Source organism: Ammospiza caudacuta, chromosome 14, assembly GCF_027887145.1.
Source record: "Ammospiza caudacuta isolate bAmmCau1 chromosome 14, bAmmCau1.pri, whole genome shotgun sequence".
Taxonomy (NCBI): domain Eukaryota; kingdom Metazoa; phylum Chordata; class Aves; order Passeriformes; family Passerellidae; genus Ammospiza; species Ammospiza caudacuta.
This window is the reverse complement of record NC_080606.1, coordinates 12551908-12565160: the sequence shown is the minus strand read 5'-3', so window position 1 is coordinate 12565160 and position 13253 is coordinate 12551908. Positions and strand designations below refer to the sequence as shown.

The 13253-nt window shown below is 47.1% G+C and overlaps 1 protein-coding gene across 2 annotated transcripts in view; it reads left to right on the top strand.

The window, feature by feature from the left end:
- Positions 1–13253, top strand: part of PLS3 (plastin 3) — a 49834-nt gene that overhangs the window by 20016 nt on the left and 16565 nt on the right. For both annotated transcript variants that reach the window (XM_058814341.1, XM_058814342.1), the window contains exon 2: positions 9472–9558. In XM_058814341.1, coding sequence (XP_058670324.1) covers positions 9492–9558 — 67 coding nt within the window. In that variant the 5' untranslated portion in view covers positions 9472–9491. The remainder of the gene's footprint in view (positions 1–9471; positions 9559–13253) is intronic.

Here is a 13253-nt window from a genome sequence, read left to right as displayed (position 1 = left end):
ATCTGTCCTAGGGGTATTGGGCACTGGCTGAGCTGGGAAACGGAGGGTGAAGAAGGAAGAGGAAGCAAAGCAGCTTGAAGAGACCTAAGGAGAAGTTAGTGCTCATCTCCAGGAGTGCCTGATGCATTTTCCCAGCCCTGATGCTGGATGCATTTACCTAACCTTGAAACCTGCTAATGAGAGTGCATTTTGTGGAGGTTTTTAATGCTTCTCCAAAGTCCAAGAGTCACGAACCAGAGCTTGCCTGATCCTGAACTGGTGGCTGCTGTCTTTGGCTCCCTATCACTCCTCCCCATATTAAGTTAAATTATAGAGAAGTGTGGGGAACACCCTGCAGTTAGACTAAATGTGATTTCACTGTCATTGCAACCTCCTGGGAGGCAAAGCCAGCAGCTTTCCTTCACTTTTGGCCATTTTGCATTAATTTTTGAGATTAATGTTTCTGATTTTGTGAAGAGTAGATAGGATCTACACCATCTATTCTGCAGTAAATGAGTGGTGAATTTACAGAGATTTTTCCTACTTCATAAGCCACTAGGACAGCTATGTAGTGGCACTGATTTATTGCAGTCTGATGTTGCTTTCTTGCTCTGAAACATTAATTTGACTTCTTTCCCTTTTTCCCAAGTGCTTTCTAAACAAGATCACAGACAACAGGGGAAGGATGGAAAAAGGTTTTTCTTTTTTCAGTAGCTTTTTCTAGTGAGAGATCTGTTACTGAAATTCCTAGGGTTTAAGACACTTTTGAAACATAATTACAACACTCAGGGTACGGTTTGTAGTTTCTAGTGTTTTGTTTCTTATTTAAGAAAACATTAATTGACACATTTCTCTGCATGTTCATCATCTGGGCAGCCAGAATTTCAGCCTTGGCTGTCTCTTTCTGGACAGCTCTATTTACCTTCAGCTGATAGAACGGTTTGCAAACTGCTTGCCCACAGCTGTACCTTCCAAAAGGTTGCACAGAACCCACCTTCCCAAAATGAACAGCTGAAACTCCTTTTGTCCAGCTTGCCAGGCATCAGCACCGTCATGCTGGGTGTTTGGCTTGCAGGAGCTTGTTTTTGCTGTTGAATAAGCAGTGACTGTACTGTGATTTAATTTAGGGATCTGGTTGATTCCCCCACCTGGGTGGAGAGGAAGTGTAACAGACTGAGTAATGCTCCTTGCTGCTTTATTGTGGCACCCTGGATATCAGTTCCTTTACCTGCCAAAGGTGCTGCCTGGGAGCAGAGCTGGAGCTGCTGGGGGGATGGAGAGTGTTCTGGGATTTGCAGAGCTTTATCCAGCTCCTGAACCAGGCTGCAGGCTCAGCTCTTGTAAGGAACTGGGCTCCTTTGGGGCTGAAAATTGGGAAATTGAGGGACATATGCTTAAAGCATGTTGAGGGTAAACCTGCAGGTCTCAGCAAGCAGGTGCCAAGTGCTTCTGGGGAAGAAAATTTGCACAGATTCAGCCTTGTGAACCTCATTCCTCCTTGTTTATGCTGGCAGGGAACCCGCTGTCTTTTACACTGTTGCTCTGAGAGTCCCCTCATAAAATGAGGGATGCTGAGTTTTTGCAATGGAGGGTAAGAGATGGGTCCTTTCTTTAAGGCATTTATGGTTAAGGTACAGAATAAGCAGAAGGAAGTGTTAATGCTGCTCTTTTTTTTTGGGAACTACACAAGAATAAGAATTACTATCAACATAAGAATTTCCTGAGAGGCTTGCATGACTTTTCTGTGTTTGAGCCAGGAATTTAAATGAAGCCTTCTGAGTTTCAGTCCATTAGCGACACCTGACCTCAGCCCCCCTCTCTTTTACCTTCTTGCACTTAAGTTTAAATAATCTCTGTTTGCTTTTGCAAGTTCCAGGTAGATGAGTGTTCAGCTCTTCCTTTCCTGAGACGTCTTGAAAGGATCACCTGTTCCATGTTGTGCTAGCTAGGTAATGAGAATATTGCTCTTCTGTTTCCTCTGACATGAGCAAACTATTTCAAAAGTTAGTTAAACCAGCCTAGTGGGTTATGATTTCAAACGTTCTCTAACCCTGGAGCAGCTGCTCTACTAAAACTGGAGGTGTGTCAAAATGCAACACTTAGTAGGAGTATTTGTTGAAGAGGCTTTTAAGGATTGATCAATCAGTGCCTTGAGCAGTATTTTATCTGTTTTCTACTGTGCCCTGTAGATTATGAATGCTCTGTGGAGATGTGTAATACATTTTGAGCAAGGTCTGTGGGCTGGAGCTGTGAGCCTGCAGCATGATGGGGGTGTGAGTGCACTTGGTCAATCCTCTGTGACCGACCATCCATCCATCCATCCATCCACCCATCCATCCATCCATCCATCCATCCAATCCACTTGGCCCTGGTCTTCCATGACAGGAGCCTTCAAAGAGTGTAAGGTCTGCAGAAAGCTTTTAGTGCTGCTCCCTTCCATTTGAGTCCCAAAGCAGTTTTGTGTTCCTGTTCAGCCTCCTGGTAGATGAGAGTGACCAAGCATCCATCCATGCTGCTCCAGGACTGCATCTTACCCTTGGTGTGCATCAGAGGCAGCTCTGGCTCAGGGGACAGGGATGTGCTGGGGGAAATTTCATTGAGGGCTGGGGAAGCTTTATTTTTTCCTTTCCATGGGCAATTGGAGTGGAAGCATTTGTGTTCTTCTGACTTGTGCTTCCTTCCAGCCTCTGGGCAATTTGGTGCCATGTGACCAAGCATCCTCAGCTGTTTGCTCTCTGTCTGTTTTCTCATATCTGTGAGACAGGGGGATTGCTGTACTTGAATCCCTGTGAATTTCTGTTCATATCCCCAGCTTTCAGTAATTTGGATGCTGCTGTGCAGGACATGGCTCTCCTGGGCTTTTATCAAGGGGCTGATTCCTGTTTGATGCTGTGAGCAAGTTTGATGCTGATTTTGGGTTTTCTCTGGGTGCTGGCTGCAGTTCAGTTCTGATCATGCTGATCATTATCCAGGCCTGACCACACCCCAGAGAGCTTCCTTGGCTGTGCAGGGCTGTCAAAGGCATGTAAATTGGCTGATGGCTCAGCAATTGCTTTTACTAAGGATTTAAGATGATTGAACCTCGTGAATCTGGTTCTGTCATGAAGGGAGAGAAAACACTTGGACCAGCATGCAAAAGGGGAAGGATCAGGTTGTCCAGGCTGCCAGTGGATGTTGGGGTGGTGGATAAAGTCTGTGGATAGGAAAAGTGATTTGCTGCATTTGTTTCCATACTGTTGGAGTGGCCCTGCCTCTCTGCAGCCCAGATCTCTGGTGGGCATCTGCCCAAGTGCTGCTCAGAAAAATACCTGGCATCACTCTCTGCAGGTCTAGCTGGGAGAAACTGAGCTTGTAACCTGGACTTGCTGGAGGAACATACTTGTCCAGAGGTGACTACCCCATTGAGACATGCCTCCAGATCTGGAGAGAAGCTCTGGCAAGCCGAGAGCAGTGACTAATTCCAACATGTGTGTCTGCTCCTGATGGATTTGGCAGATTTTTCCCCTGCAGCAGTGGTGGGTTGTGCAACAACTGGAGCAAAGTTTCACAGTCCACTCCCAGGTGATCATAAGCATAGCAAGGAGCTTGCTTCTCCCAGCATGACAGTTTCAGGAGTCTGAAAGGATATAAAGCAAAACCTGCTGGTGGGACTTCTGCTTCAGAGGTGCTTCAGAAACAGCAGCTGGAGGTAATCTCAATGTGGAATTGGGATGGAGTGACCTGGAGGGTGCCTGTGCAGTGGGAATCTCTATCTGCAGCCCTGTGTCCTTTCCCTGTGATGCTGCTGGTGGGCTACACAGCCAGTCAGGAGGTGTTCTGTGTGTAAAGGGAGCTGGAGAGCTGAGTGGTGTAAGGTGGTCCATTCAAATGGCCAGGCAAACTTAAAGTAATTCATAATTAAAGCTGAATTTATGTAGTTGGTCTTGGCTGTTGAGGTGAGTTTTTTGGTGCATTGCATGGCCAAGAAAAGCTGAACTAAGAGAAATAAAGCTAGATTTGGGTAATGGCGTTGCAGGGTTTAGGGTACAGTGGTGTTCAACAGTTTAAGCACTGCAGACCTGACAGCAGAGCTGTAGATTCACTGCTGTTGAGCCTGATGTGTTTGGGGCTGGGGAAACTTCACTGAAGGGGAGATCCACAGATGGGAGATGCAGCCACTCAGCCAAATGTGGCACCACAAAGCAATGCCTGCTCAAAGCATTGTGTGCCCCTTTCTTCCTGAGGCAGGGAAATCAGCTCCCTGAGGAACACCTCAGTGTTTGTGAGCACAAGAACCACAATTGTGCACAGAGCAGCACCAAACTGATTTCAGAATCTGCATCATCATGCTGATGGTAAGGGGTTAGGCACCACCATGGTGGAGCCTCTCTGGATGGGCAGCATCTCCTGATCACTGCTCCTACCAGGATGACATCTCTCACCAAAGGGTGAAGGGGAAGGTCTGGTTTCAGCCAGTGCCTCTGACCAGTGGCTGTCTGGAAGGTAATTGCCAATTAAAAGTTTATGTGCTTCCATCAGCTTGGTGTTTGCTAACAACCACATCCAGGGTGGGGGTGCTGTCTTGTAGGAATTTGATGAGCAAAACACTGTGGTGAGCATTTGACGAGCACACAAACTGATTATGAGCTGGAGAGGATGGATTTTATGATAGGTTTTCATTTACAGGCCATCAATCCCTTCCTGTCTCCCTCCCAAGCATTGGAAACTGTTTACCTCAGAGGACTCATCAGAGCAAGTCTGTGCACCATCATGTCCTCCTGTCAATGTCAGTTTGGGACTGTTGTCTGTAAAACCCCAAAGGCTTTGCTTGGACTGGACCACTAAAAGCAGCCATCAGAGATGATGGTGGAGATGATAGTGGATGTGTCTGTGCCTTCTCCTCCCTGCAAACATTTCCAAAAGCAGCATGAGCCCAGGCCTGTGCCTGTGCAGGAGGGTTCCTGCAGCGTCAGGAGATTGCTCTGACAATCTCAGCATCCTCTGCAGCTTCCACTCACCTGGGAAGGGATGCAGAGAAAACTCAGGCCTGTATCCCTTGCCGGTGACTCTTCCCTCACTGCCCTGAGGGGCTGCTCTGGGCTGTCCTGGCAGCTCTGGAGTTGCAGAGCCCTTTGGCATGGGTACAGTGCTGCTGGCTGCTTTCAGAGGGGCTGGGGAGGGTGAAGAGGGGAGAGCACACGGCCACCCCACTCTGCTGTGCTGCTCTTTCTTGGCAGGGAGCAGCCCTGCCTGCAGAACAGGGAGGAAGAGGAGGATTAGGTGAGCCACAGGAGGCCTGGGGGCTGGATCCTGTGGCAGCTGAATCACTGAATTTCCTCCAGACTGGCCAGGCAGCCCCAGGACTCTGGCATTTGCTGTGGTTGTGAGGGGACCGAGTGCCTGGCTGTCCCACTGCTTATTCCAAAAGATGTGTGCTGGCTTAGTGGTCACAGGTGTGTGGGGTTGGAGTATTCTTAATTAGCTACTGCTAAATGACTTGTCTTCTGATGTCAGGAGCTTTTGTCATGAAAAGGGAGCAAAACCACAGGTTCCTCAGAAACTGAGTCACTGCTCCAGACCAGGTCTAGCTCACTCGTTATGTTGGATTTTTTTTTTTTCTTTTAGATTGGGTGGAAATAGCACATACTAATACCTTTTTGTTGACTCTTGATTGTGTGTCTCTGCACTGGCCTGTTTGAGTAAACAAGTTGATATTGTTAATCAGTCATTGTAGAGATATTAAAGGAAGGCAGGCCTGGAAGGGATGAAGCACTCAGTTTTCAGAGTAACACAGAGCTGCTAAGAAAGTAAATTCTTCCATTTGGATCAGCAGCAAATTCCAGCTCTGTTTCTGTTGGAAGTGTTCAAGTGGCTCTCAGGAAATATTTGGTTGTCATGTGCTTTCAAATTTGAATTAATCTGCCAACTTTCAAGATGTACAAATGTCTGAATATCCCCCCTTCATCAGTTTTCTACCAGTGCTCTGTGTAATGGAGCTTCCAGGATGCAGCTTCCAGGGCTTCCCCTCTTGGGGAAGAGTCTTGAGAACATTTTTCTCTGTGCTTGTGAGTGTTTTTAAGTTGCTGTCTGAGCAGTTAATCCACCCAAATATCCTGGTTACCTTCTGGCACTAGTGCTGCAAGTGCTGAGTGCCTCAGCAGAGGCATCCCTCCAGTGATAGCCCTGCAGTGGCTGTCCCCAGGTGGCTCACAGCTGTCAAAACACACGCTGGGACAGCTTTCCCTGACCTGCCCCTGTTGCAGTTCTGCAAATAAACTAACCCTAGTTTGGTGACTGCAGTGTGCTTAGAACCTGTAAAATTTATTTGCACAGGAACTTTATACAGCCAGTCTCAGGGAAGGATTTGATATTCCACAACCTTGTACTTAGGCAGCTCTGATCTGTGTCCCAGGTAGTCTTGAGAGGACAGAAAGAGGCTGCAGTGTCTGCTGGGCAGGTGCCTTTGTGCATCTGTGTGTGACAGAGCTGCCCTTGCTTTTCCTCTGTGGGGTGAGGGATGAAGGCAGGATGAGGGATCTGGAGCAGGGATTGCTTCCTTGAACACTTTGTTTATCTGTGCATTGACCCATGGGCTGTCAGCCACCAGAGTAAAACTTTTCTCTTGTTCTGAGATGGGTGTTTCAGTCTGCCTGTCCTACCCTGGTGGAGGCTTTGTTGCAGTGTGAGTGTGACCTGGCCAGGCGTGAGCAGCGTGGAGAGTCCCCACAGGGCTTCCAGGGAGGCAGCTGATGTGTGATCCCTGTGCCAGGATGATAAAAGGGCCTTTTATGTCCCACAAGACAAAGCCTCTTGTTTAAAAATGCAACTGAATGAAAAACACGATTCTGAATGCCCTAGACTCAGCTATTAAAAACAAACAAACATAAAACCCCCCACACAACAAGAAAGAGAAAAGCTCCCCTGCCCCCAGCCCAGTGTCCCAGTGACGGTGTAACACCTCTGCATTGCAGAAAAGCTCTGTACAGTTGCTTTGGGAACTGTAACTTTGTGGCCCATTAACCTTTCCATGGACTGTTTTGTTATAACACCTTTCCCTCCACAGATAGCCCTGACAAGGTCAGGTCTCTGCTTTTTCTCTGCTGGTTTGAATTCTCCCTCCCTTTCAAGCAGAGAAATAGAAGGAAGAAGTGATATTACAAAAACTGAGTGAAACCTGTTTTATGGACTGAGCTGAACAGTCTAGGGATTAGAAGGAAGATTTTTTTTTTTAGTCAAGACCCATACAAACAACCCTAGGGCATATCCAGAGCATAATATTTACCTGATAAAGTCAAACAGCAGCATTTTTTAAAGCTCTCGGTTTATGGTGGTGTTTGCTGCTTCTTTTGGTGTTAAAGATGTTAGAGATAGTCAGCAGCAAATTAAATTCCAATTAAGTGGTTAGGTAATGATGCTTTGGGAAATCCCTTTTTAAGGGAAATCATCATGGTTTGAAAATGAATTGGTGCAAATGAGAATTAGGAAGAAGGAAGAACTTGTGGAGGAGCTTTGGCTCAATTTTCATCTGTAGCTCAGCCTCTCCTGCCTGGCAGCTCGTGCCACCTGCCTGCATAGCCAAATCTGGCCCTGTTCTTGGTAGCATTCTCCAAGTGTTTCTGCCAGTTGTGAAATCCGTTTCTTGTATCATGCAACAAGCTTGCTCAGAGCTGATTTTCTTGCTAAGCAACTCCTTTATCCCCTGGAAATAGCCAGGTTTTGGTGGCACTGAGGCTTGGCTGAGGCACCCATGGGAGTGCTACAGGGAAGGGGCTGCTCCAGGAATGGAGACAGATCCACACTGGAGATCAAGCAAGAAAATCAGTGCTGCACACAGCATTCCTGCATCTTGCAGGGACCTGCATGGTACCATTGCCTTGGTGAATTAGCCTTTTTACTGTGAAACAGTAAAAAAAAAAAAACTTTTATAAAGATTTATTTTTTATCTCTGTCAGTCTGATGTACCTTTGCTGCGATTCCTCCCTCTGTCCCATTTTTTTCTACTTGAGTCCAATGAAATTTGTTGTCTTGCTGACTGTTCAACATCTTGTTTTGCTGCTAATACTGGGAGGTGGGGTCTGAAGTGCTTTCCTTCGTGTCTCTGCAGTGATGCAACTCTTGTTGAGTTTCTCTGCTGCGAGCACCTGTCTGAGCTGCTTTCCCAGGCTGCCACACCTGCCCATTGCTCTCATCTCTAACAGCTTCATTCTTTCCAGACTGAGTGAAGTGTTACAGAAAATGAATATTTACAGCTACAGGCAAGCTTGTGTGAGTGCTTGTGAAGGCGGCTGGGAGTCTCAGACAAAAGAAAGTTGCTAATCAGAGCACAGGCATTTGTTAAACTGAGCCTCTTGTTGCTTGAGCCTTGAGCCAGAGCCAGCCTGTTCAGGATCCTGCTTCTGACAGTCTGTAAACCTCAATCCACCCTTTACTTACAAAGCAGGAGGCAGCTGTGTCTGTTCCCATAGGCAGAGGAGGAACATTTTATTTCTCAGCTTCAGGATTGTGGTGAACAATGTAGGAGCTGGAAAATCTTGGGATGCAAATCTCATTTGAAGTCGCACCAAGCCTGCCTAAATCCCCATTACAGACCCTGAGCTAGAGCTGGCAGAGGTGTTAGAATGTGCTTACCAGTGTTTCTGTTCCTTGTTTATCAATCATGCTCTCTCATGGTCAGAGTGCCACCAGGGCACCCGATGCCCTGTGACAAGTGTCTGGGATGGGATGTGTGTAGGTGTCTGACTTGCTCCCATCCCTGTGGTGATACCTCCTGTCCAGGCACTTCATCAGTGCTTGGAAAGGAGCATGATGGCAGATGGGTGGAGGAACTCTGTGCTCCATCCTCTCTGTTAGACACCAAGCAGATCTGGTCCAAGCAGAGTTTCTGTGAACTCGAGGTCTTGTTGTTTCTCAAGCTCTTCTGTGCTTGCTCAATGGTGCTTCTGCCATTCAGGGAAACAGGGGCCATGCAAACAGCCTGTTCCTTGCAGCTTTTTGGGAGTCTGACTCTGGGGAAACAAGTAGGTGTGGATTCAAACAGTTTTCTTGCAGAAGAACAAACTATTTCCTTTTTGCAAACAGTACCAGGTACACTACTTTGTGCCAAAATACCCTCTCCATATACTGTTCAGAATCTTTTATTTGGGTTTGGTAGCTGTGTGCTCTCCATTAATATTTTGACACTGGATTCTGATTTTGTTCCAAGTTGTGGAAAATCTCTGGAGATGTGAGTTCTGACCTACAGAATACACTGACAGCAGGTACCTTAATATGTTCAGAACACCATAATCATAAAATAACATACAGAGCTAAATATTGACAAGGCTAATGGGCTTTTTGACTTGTTAAAGAGTGTATTTCCCATCTCGAGTTTGACACATCTGTTTTCTTAGTGGAAAAATAAACATGGTCCCAGGAAGTGTGGTGACACTGGTACTGATTGTTGCTATGCTGCTGTTGGAAACTGCGTTGTTGAATGCAGCCTGGTTTCATACAGTGTTCTTTTTCTCTCTTTAGGTACTCCCTAAATTCATGAGATGGCCAACACCGTGCAAATCTCCAAAGATGAGCTGGAGGAACTCAAGGAGGCCTTTGCTAAAGTTGGTAAGTCACACAGAGGAGGGCACCTTGCTCCTGTCTGCTGCACATTTGAATTGGATTTATCCCACCCCTGTGATGAGCAGCAGTGCCAGCAGGATGTGGGCATTCTGCTGGTCTCATGATTGTCTCTGTGCCAAGGAGTCCCTTGGCAGCTTTGCTGCTTCTGGCTTGTCCCTTTGGCCAAGGAGCACAAAGGCAGGAACAAGGCAGTCTGGCTATCAGGGAGCACTGGCAGACAGCCCTGCACTCTTGCTCCAGGGTGGGCTTTGTTGCTTCCTGATGGCAGAAGAAATATCCAGACAGGTTTTGCATTGCTTTGGCCTTGGCTGCACTTCAGGGCTTGCAGGGTGCTTGGTTCTGGTGGTGTTGGTTTGGCAGATTGGCTGAGCTGTGTGCATGGTCAGTGTAGGTGCTGCTTTTTTGGCTTGCACAGAGTGCATTTGGGGGCTTGTAGGCAAAACTGAATTTGTTTACCTGGCTTCAGTGGAGCAGCTTGTGATGATCAATGCCTTGTGCTGAGCACACCTCCATTGCCCTCTGCTGGCTCCATCTCTGCTGATCTCCCTCAGCCTGCTGAGCTTCCTCCAGGGGCTGCTCCTCCTGCCTCCCAGCTTTCCCCCTGCCCTGGCATCACAGAATCTCTGGCAAGCTGCTTCAGGAAGCTGAAATGGGCAGAGAACTGACATAATGGAAAACATGTTTTTCTGTTGGTTTAGTTTCTTGCAATGGCTTACTGAAGGGTCAGAGCACCAGCAGGGAGGGGTGGGATGGGCGCTGGAGCACAGCCCTGGGGGACTGAGGTCAGTGTGTTCAGCTGGGGAGCCACACCCGGGACTGGCACTGGCCAGGATCAAGTTGCACAAGCACTGAGAGCCAGCATTTTGTTTTTCTTAGCTGGACATGGGCATCACTTGAGCACTGGTTATATATATAAAATCATAGTTGCCTCTTATCTGTATTGGGTGGTACCGCCTTCCTGGGGCAGGGTGGCTGTGAAAACTCTCACTTGTTCAGAATTTCCCATCTGCAAAGAGAAATGTGAATTTCAGAGGCAACTGATTCTCATGGAGCAGTAACCCCTGTTGGAACCTGAAGGAAGTTGCATTTTAAGGAGTTCCCTCTCCTCTCTTGCCCTTCTCAAGACTTTTGCAGCAGAGGGAGATGTTCCTTGGGAGGAAGCATGGTGTTTATCTCTGTCTAATGTGCCTCTTAGTGCAGTCTCATTAAGGCTGAGATGTAGGCAGCTTGTTCTGTCCTTGGATACATTTAAAATTATTAACCTCTCTGGAATGTGGTGGCCTTTTGTCATTGGTGTGGAGGAAATGATCAAGATTAGGTTGGAAACATGGAGAAACACAAGTCAGATCTTGGTTTGTTATAGGAAACCAGCTCACCCTGCTCAGGATGTGGGTCCCTGTTTGGTTTTAAATTATAAAGGCAGTGTCAGAACTTTAATATTAATGAGGAATGTGCTAATTATCCTGGACATACCCACAAATGAGATAGGATCTGCTAGTTCTTTTCAGCTGCCTTGTTTTGTGTGCTTTAGGCATGGTAGAGCCCGCAAGCATGTGGGACACACCTGTCAAGAGTGTCTCTAATGCTCTCATTCCCTTTATTCTTGCCTGAAGGAGCCATGTTTGCCCTGGGATATTGGGCTGGTCACTGCCTGGTGACTGCCTTTCACTGTGAACTGCTAATAGCATCCCCAGTGAATGTGAGCAGAAGCTGGACTAAGGCTGCTGTGTAAAATGAACCCCATGTTTCATCTCCCAGCTATCTGGAGGATTTGGAACACAGCTGAGAACCATGGTTATAGCAAAACTCAGCTGGTTGGCTTCTAGGATGTCATGAAGGAGATGTGGGGAGGAGGAAACATTTCACAGAGTGCTCACCAAGGTGTGTCTTGCTCCAATGCACAGCTGGTTGGGCTTCCTGGAGACCTGCTTTAACTCCAGCATGGGGCAAGCTCCTGCTCTGCATGGGTAGGTTGATGGGGCTCTAAAAGTATGTGTTTGACCAGCTTTTTTGTCTGCAGCTGACTGGATTGAGACATCTGGGGATGCTGGAAGGCAGTGAAGTGTGTTAGTTACTATGTGCTCTGTCACCACTTGACTTCCATGCCACTTGAAGGTATTTTCTCTCTCCCATGCAACTGATGTGCTGTTCTCTGACAGCCAGCCAAAGGCATGAGTCCCGTAGACATCCTATTGCTTATTAAAACAGTCCACAGGTGAGAAACCACTGCTGAAGATTATCACCAAAGCCAGCTATAGCACAGACAAGCAGCTCCCACCATCCTATAGGCAGTTATTTGTCTTGGAACTGCTCCAAGTGGTAAAGAGCAGTGGGGGAAAAAGCTTTGTAATGTTTGAAAACAGTAATTAGTGGGGCATTGGAACTGTCTGGGCTTGGAGTGACCCACAGGTTAGTGGGAGAAGAACAGGTTGCTCCAGATCTCATTGGATCTCTGAATTTGTTCTGTGCAACAGGTGCCTGTGTGGGTACTTGGCCAAACAGGGGCACTTCAGAGGGGAGGCGTGGCAGAAAAAAATCCACAAACTTGCTCTGTTTATTTGTCTTCATTCTCTCTCCTTCTAAGATAAGCAGAGATAAGCATCTTTTCTGGAAACATGAAGTACTCAAAAATCATAACTGGGCTGAACACTTTGTGCAGCACTCCAAGGTGGTAAAACAATGCTCCGAAATGTTTGCTTAGGGCAAGTAGGGATCTGTGATCCTGTGCTCCTGCTGAGCATATGTCCTTAAAAGGAAACGTGTGGGTTACTTTCCCCCTCTAGCATCCTGTTATTTAAGCTATTTTAAGTGCTTGTCCTCAGGAGGAAGCTGAGCTGGAGCTTGAAGCAGCTTTTGGGATTCGTGGCGGCTTTGCTGCGCCACCTGCACACGGCAGAGGTGCCGTGCCTGCTGCCATGACCTTTCCCAGCTTTAGCACCCTGGCATGCATGCATCTTTCAATAGAAATAGGAAACTTCAGATGTGCTGTAGTTTCCTTTCCATCAGGCAGACTATAATGAATCCAGGCTGCAGCTTGTCTGTTAAAACAATTTTGCTTTCTTCCATTAGTAATGCTGGGCAGGCCGCCGAACCATTTCATTTGGGATGGCTTCTACTTTGACAGCCTCTTCAGCTGCTCAACACCAGCTCAGATTTTGTTAGAGAGTTCTGTCTGAAGTCAGGGCCTGTTGCAGGGCATCCAGCAAGGCACCATATTGTGGGCCTGAGTGATGTTGGAAATGGTTTTGGATCTGGCTGGTACTGCAGAGGTAAAGTTTTTTAGTGTTTAATTTTTTTTTTAAATGCTGCTTCTTTCTACATTTGATGCCAGAAGGGGAACAGAGACAGTAGGAAGGGAAGCAGCTGCCCTATGGAATAGGGGTCTCAGGTCTATTTGTCATGTCAGGCTGGTTGACATGTTAAGAACAGGTCCATTTTCCATCTCATAGTCAATCACTACTCGACTCTGCTACCAAGCCAGAAGCACAGGCCAGCACCACTTTATGGTAAAACCAGCAGTTTTAACACTCAAATCTGCCCTTCTGTGGCCAAGAAGTAAAACTTGAAATGAGAGCATCTTCAGTGCAAAACCAGTAACTTGGTGTGTGGTCTTACAGTTAAACTAACAGACCTGATTTACTTGTAATCCCCATCCCAAGTGTCTGGCACATGAATGCCCT